Source organism: Rutidosis leptorrhynchoides, chromosome 6, assembly GCF_046630445.1.
Source record: "Rutidosis leptorrhynchoides isolate AG116_Rl617_1_P2 chromosome 6, CSIRO_AGI_Rlap_v1, whole genome shotgun sequence".
Taxonomy (NCBI): domain Eukaryota; kingdom Viridiplantae; phylum Streptophyta; class Magnoliopsida; order Asterales; family Asteraceae; genus Rutidosis; species Rutidosis leptorrhynchoides.
In genome coordinates this window covers 264,581,110-264,588,224 of record NC_092338.1, presented here as the reverse complement: position 1 = coordinate 264,588,224, position 7,115 = coordinate 264,581,110, and the positions used below count along the sequence as shown (strand labels likewise).

Here is a 7,115-nt window from a genome sequence, read left to right as displayed (position 1 = left end):
GGTCCGATCAGATCAACCAGCGATCGGTTTACGGAACAAGGAGTTAAGCAAGGGCCAGGAGATTGATGAAAGAAACTGGCCAAAGTCAGTGTTGTGTTCAACTCCGCGGTTGGAAGGATTGCTTTCTGCCATCTGTCTTTTCCTTCTCTCTCTTCTCTTAGCAAAGTAGGCTCAAGTTAAACTTTTGGCTTGCTACAAGCTGGGCTCAGGGACTGCAGTCAGCCGCTTTCCCTGTAGTCGTCAGCTCATTTTTGAAAGATCCGATCGGGTGTTCATAATCTGGAGTAAAAGGATTCGAACCTTTGCATGCCGGTACCAAAAACCGATGCCTTACCACTTGGCTATACTCCATATGGCCAGTTTTGGACGGTAGAACGGGGAGAGGGGGAAGGGGGAAGCGGGGCTCAAAGAACGAGCCGAGCCGTGCAAGGACGCGGGGATATAGCAAGTAAGCAGAAGGGTTCTCCCTTTAGGACCAACTACAACAAGCTCACGACTCTAATAGAAAGAAAGGGTAAGCTCTCTGCTCTATTTGCTTGCAATGCTATGCCTATCAAAGTTGGCGAACGCTTCTGTAACCTTAGACTCGTTACGCTGTTCGACTGAACTCGTTGGCTCCACGTCCACCAAAAGTAGGTAACCTTCATCACCGTTGGTTCCCGTAACCAAACCTTTCTTATCTTTTTTTTATTATGTCTTTCTGAAGGGCTTGCGGTTCGTTACAACAAAGCTTTCAGTGAACTATTGAAGCTATCGAGAGAGTACCAAATGCTGACGGTAACGAAGGTTCCCGGGCCAGTGCGGCCGGTTACCGGGAACCTTTTGGTTCCCGGGAAACTACGTTCCCTTTGTAAAGTAGGCCTTTTTATAACTAATTAGAGTTGACATGAAATGGATCACGGAAGAAGACATAAAAGATGAATGAATGATTCAATCCCTTCCCACTCACACGAGTTCTTCTATTGAAGAGGTTCCCGGGCGTACATAAGAGCGGAACCTAGATAGAACGCGGAGCACCGGCCCCGGCCGCCGATACAGTTACCATGCTTACCAGCTCTTACCATTGCCGCCTATAGATATAGATGGGAGGTAGGCGGGGCTAGCTTGCTTCTCTTCCGCTAGGCTTGGCGAACTACTACGATCTATAGATTCCCCCCAATCCCAATGAGAATAGAAGCGAATAGCTTCCGTCTTGGCTTGTAGTCGTAGTCTTTTAGCTTATATAGTCGTCGGCCTTCCTACACGCATGCGCCCGCCAGAATGCCTCCTTGGTTCGGTATGAAGCCAAGCCGATACATACGATAGGAGAAGGAAAGACCCCCCATCTCATAGCACCTGGGGAACGCAAGTTTGATCGAGGATTGGAGAGGAGAGGTGGAAGAAAAGGCTCGGGATGAATTTAGGAGTCTTTGTGCGAGCCGTATGCGGTAAGAGTCGCACGTACGGTAACGAGGGGGGTTCGCGTCTATACGTGTAGTGTGGTGGTTGGGCCTACCCACCCTATTTGTTCCATGATCTATGGGTCTACTGGAGCTACCCACTTTGATCAATTAGCCAAGATTTTGATCGGATACGAAATCACTGGTGCTCGATCTAGTGGTATTTTTATGAGGATTCTATCTATCGCTGTAGGATCCCTATTCAAGATCACTGCAGTTCCTTTTTGGGCTGCTGTAGGACGGACGGCCGCCTATAGGTGGTAGGGTCGGGTGGGTGGTACCGCTCAGATTGCGGCCAATCTTCCTAACCGCGCGCGGGCCGGGCTTAGAGCGCGTGAAACTCATCACTACCTCATAAGGGCGTTGAGACCATAGCATGTTACACAAAAGCGCCGCTTTCTCTGTAGTATTATCACACAGCTGCCCGCCTAGAAGAGCCACTCGCTCTGTAGTGTTGTCACACAAGATAAGCACGCCGCCCGCCTTCTGGCCGGGCGAATCTAAGTTCTCTTCCGGTCAACTGTCCACCCAGTCAAGTGGAAAAAAAAACACCATAGAATCACGCAACGCACGCTGCTGGTGTGCTTCCTGCTCGCGAGGAAAGAAAGAAGAGCGACAAGGTTAAGTTCAGATTTGACTGTTTGCAGCAAGGGAGCAGATTACCCAAAAAATACCCGGGAACAATGAAAAAACAAAAAAAGATATCTCGGTAACAAAAACTATAGGGGGCTGTATTGGCAAGATCCAACGGTGAACAGCTGCCCAAAAGAAAAACCGCCTGGAAGTCCGAGGACCTTTAGTACTGTACTCTACCCCCGAGCCAGCAGCCTTCGCGCCAAGCAAGACCGCCCTTGTCCCTTTCCTTTCTCCATTCCGCCTCCTTCTTTGCTTTGTTCTAATAGAGTCTAAGGCAAAGCTAAAGTGGTTCATATGCCTACTTTACCTACTTGACCAAAGGGAACGAACTTCGTTTCGTTTCCGGGTTTATGGATTGGATTCAGTCAGCCTCACTCCTTCCTTTTTATGTTGTCGTGATGGTTACCGGCGAACGCTCCCAAAGGCGACCCTCTCGAGTTTCCGGCTGTTTTCTAGATTGAAGTAGCCTTTCGTCGCCCCGAAAGAAGTCACTATCAAAGAGCTCGCCCTACTAAAGTACCAAAGGTTCGCTCATCCCGTTGACTAAGAAATGGGTTTGCGCTTGAATTGAAGTGATGATTTCGAGGGCTCTTATTGACTAAAAGTGGGTTCTTCGCTTTCCTTTGGAATGAAAGTTGCTATGAAGCCCCTACTACTTACTTTGTTTGATTCAAAAGGCGAACGGCCCCCCAACAAGTTGTATGGGGTGGGTTACTTGTGATAAGCTGCCTTGGATATGAGGAATTCTAAAAAAAAAAAGGAAAAGTCCGGTATTTGACTTAGATCTTTCTATCAATAGATAGGAATGAGTGTTCGATATAGGGGATAGAATCCATCTGCTCTTTCTCTCTCCATTTTTCTTCCCCTTTAACGCGGGCCGGACGGCGGCGGGCGCGGGAGGAAGAAAGCTAAGAGAAGATGCTCTTCTCTTAGGTCCTTTTTTTCAGTGCAGGAAAGCGCTCTCTTTTTGTCATCCCTGCTGCTTTCCTTTCCAGATTTTTTATTGAACGCATGGCGTAGCTAGGACCCTTCAAATAATGTTTGAGCCTATGTTCAAACAAACCCACCTCCTATTTGAGTCAGGCTGGAAAGAATGCCCGTCAAGTTCAGATAAGGGAATGCTTCCCCCAACCATTAAAGGAAAGGCTCGACGAAGGGAGGGAGATGCGGCGGGGGAAGGAAAAGGCTTTCGGAGATCGATATTTTCTTTCTTTTTCATCGAAAATGAAGAAGGCCGAGGATGGCCTACGGTGCGTCTTATCTGAAGGGAACACGCTTTTCGACCGCGGGGTGGTATGATTGTCGGGCCCTCTCCTCATTCCGCCCGCTGGCCTATTGGGATAGCAGCCTTCGGGCTTTGCCTGCCCTTTCTAATAAAGAATTATGGCTCGGCCCGGGAAAGCGCTGGCAACAACAGAAAGGAAGGGGTCCATGTAGCTGCTGCGCCTGCCCCCCTCTTAGTCAATGGGCAGCAGGTTCGGCATCTACTACAAAAGAGAGAATCCACTTCAGATAACCACGCCTCTGCTAGGCAGCGTGTGGAATGGCCAAGAGCAGACATTATTGGATATATAATCCAAGTCGAGAGTAGAGTTACGGGAACAGCCGTATGATGGAAAACGACTTTCACGTTCGTTTCAGAGAGCACTTTTTTCGTTTAGAATTCCTCGTTCCCTCTCGATAGACTAGCGGCGAATTCAAAACTTGTGGGGCCCTATCTCTCGAGCCCCGAAGAAAACCCCCCTCCCCTTCGGATTCCATATCTCTTTTGACTCTATATATGTGGGCGCCTGATATCTATGAGGGCTCACCCACCCCGATTACAGCATTCCTTTCTATTGCATCTAAAATCTCTATTTCTGCTAATATTTTACGTCTTTCTATTTATGGTTCTTATGGAGCTACATTGCAACAAATCTTCTTTTTCTGCAGCATTACTTCTATGATCTTAGGAGCGCTGGCCGCCATGGCCCAAACGAAAGTCAAAAGACTTCAAGCTCATAGTTCAATTGGACATGTAGGTTATATTCGTACTGGTTTCTCATGTGGAACCATAGAAGGAATTCAAGCACTACTAATTGGTATCTTTATTTATGCATCAATGACGATAGATGCATTCGCCATAGTTTCAGTGTTACAGCAAAGCCGTGTCAAATATATAGTGGATTTGGGCGCTCTAGCCAAAACGAATCCTATTTCGGCTATTACCTTCTCCATTACTATGTTCTCATACGCAGGAATACCCTCATTAGCCGGATTTTGTAGCAAATTCTATTTGTTCTTCGCCGCTTTGGGTTGTGGGGATTACTTCCTAGCCCCAGTGGGAGTAGTGACTAGCGTTATAGGTCGTTGGGCAGCTGGAAGGTTGCCACGAGTAAGTCAGTTTGGGGGACCGAAGGCAGTTCTCCGTGGACCGGACACGTAGCTTACTGAATCAGTTATGACACGGATGGGAATGCATGCTACGAAAGATAGGGTCGAGTCTGATACATCAACCGTCTACACGAGATGAACCTTGGTTTGGTGAATTGAAGTTGGCCTTAGGTGTAATAGGACTCCCAGTTACTGTACGCGATCGTATACTGAGGTGCTCCCCGCCGATTGTTGGAACGACGCGAGCCGAGCCGGGTCTCGATTCAGAAAGATGAAGGGCCCAAAAGTCTAAATAGGGAGTTATAAATTCCCCATCTCATTGGGGGCGGAAAACGAATCGACATCTCGATGTGATATAGCCTTTTCTATTTTAGTTGGGAAAGAACGGCGAAGTCCATCCGAACCGTCCAATGAAGAATAAGAGGAGAGCAAAGCGCCAATGGCTCGCGAAGCGCATGTGGAACGGACACGGAGAAAAGGAAGTTTGGAGGAGAAGCAGTCGAGCTCATTCCCTTCACTTCCTGGGCCCAAAGCAGTGCAGTCTTTCCTGGCCAAATCAAGGATTTTGGGCTTCTTGCTACGCTACTTCACTATAAAAATCCTTTTTTTAGTCATATATATAAATAGAAAGATAGATCCATCTATCCTATCCGATTTCTATTTTGATATCGAAAAAAGAATCTATTTCATTCAACGTTTGATTCAAAGAACTGTGCTTAGCCCTCCCCCGCTAATGAAAGGGCTCTGCTGCAATAGATGGCAGAGGGTCCATAGTACTCGAAGCACTGGAGTGATCCAGTATCCGGGAAGGGGCCTAGAAGTGCCTACTACTACACCACACTATACTTGGCTCTACACATTTATAGAGCTAACCCCTGTCCAGTGCCTAGCAGAGCTAAGGGGGCTTCAATCCTTACTCTTTATCCTCATCTTCGCCCAGGCTAACGGGGCCTTACTTATTCAGGGGGGAGAGTGGAGCCTCGAGAAGCACTGTTGAGAGGAAGATCTTTGGCCCCTCTTCATTCTCTATAGGGTTCCAAACCTTTCTTCAACATAGGTGACAAGGAGCGAGGCCGCGATGGAAGAGATCAAACACGGGAATAAGAAGGAGTTCCATTACCTTTTTTTTTTCATTTTTCTAGAGGGGGATGGAGAAAGTGGACAAAACAGACTCGCATTTCTCATCGAACAAATACAATAAAAGAATCATATTGAAAACGCTCCTAACCCAAGCCCTTCCTTCGTAGAGCCATGTATTGTAAGTGATCCGAACCTGACCGGAGTGAGCCCCCCATAGAGGCAAGTGAAGTTGGTGAGCCGTATGATGGGCAACTATCTCCTGCGGTTCGGAGAGGACTCAGCCTTTAGTTAGTACCCCCTTGGTTTTGGGGTGGACCCTTTCACTCTATTTTACTATATACGCTTAGTGAAAAGAATGTTTTTTGATACACCTAGGACATGGATTCTATATGAACCAATGGATCGTGACAAGTCGTTACTACTAACAATGACTTCCTCTTTCATTACTTCATTCTTTCGGTCAAACTTGGATCACGAATGACGAGACAATAACTGGTTGTGAAATCTGTGGAGATTATCATTCAACATGGGAATGTTATTATTACGTTCCTATGGAACCTGAATTGAATGATTATGAAGAATACAATTCAAATTGGGATTATTCCCAAGAATATATCCAAACTCAATAACCAGATGACGAGGAAAATTATGTGTCTGAAATTTTTTTAGATTATATGAAAATCAAACTCGAAGAATTTGACGCTCAAAATGAACAAATGAGAGAGTTTGCAAATAGGCAAGCTGAAACTCTATCAGACTACACACCTGTTGATCTGAGGAGTATTTTGCACAAAAATATCATATCATCGAATTTTGATGAATTCGAGAGCTCCGAAATCACCAATTATCCCGATGATACTTTTTATTCAGTTTTACCAATTTCACAACATATCGACACATTAGCCTCTACCGACGAAATCATCGATCCATCAATGGATGAAGAAGAAGTAAGAGTGACAAATTGGTACTCTTGGGAAAACGATAACGTTAAAAACTTTACTCCCGAGACCAAAGTGGTGGGACAGATAAGGACCGTTAATGAAGAAGAATTTGCTTTGATCTCGAAATTAACCATCCCACAACCTTCCAACCCAATATTCTCAATAGACAAGTCATCTATCGAAGATGAACTACGTGCTGTAATAGATATTGACACCTCGGATTTCACCCAATTGGGTAATAGAGATGAAAACTTTGATCCCGAGAATGAATGGAAGGAAATGTTAGGAATTGTCCACCCTAAAGAAATATATACGTCAGTGTATGACGATCCATTTGACCAAGAACCAGAAAAGAGACATATCCATTTACTAAAAGCTACACTTAAAGAAGAATTAAGTAGTGACGATCGGGTAGGTCTAAACTTTAAACCCATTGATATATTATACACCACCCAAGATGTAAATAACTGGCTCACTATTTTAATTCGTGTAACTTATTCTACAAACTTCACATGTCATCAGCTAAGTGTGGGGAAGTCTAACCCCACTTAACATTAAATTAGGGATTCGGGTTAGTGCATAACTCGTTAACAAAAATGCATGATAAGTTAGGGTAAAAGACACATTTTCAAAGATTAGCAAACAG

General features: G+C 45.5%; 1 protein-coding gene across 1 annotated transcript; it reads left to right on the top strand.

The window, feature by feature from the left end:
* Positions 1 to 1,133: 1,133 nt before the first annotated feature.
* Positions 1,134 to 4,579, top strand: LOC139851880 (NADH-ubiquinone oxidoreductase chain 2). The gene has a single exon (XM_071841064.1). It carries the CDS (start codon positions 3,856 to 3,858, stop codon positions 4,498 to 4,500), a length of 645 nt encoding a protein of 214 aa, XP_071697165.1. The 5' UTR covers positions 1,134 to 3,855; the 3' UTR covers positions 4,501 to 4,579.
* The last annotated feature ends 2,536 nt before the right edge of the window (positions 4,580 to 7,115 follow it).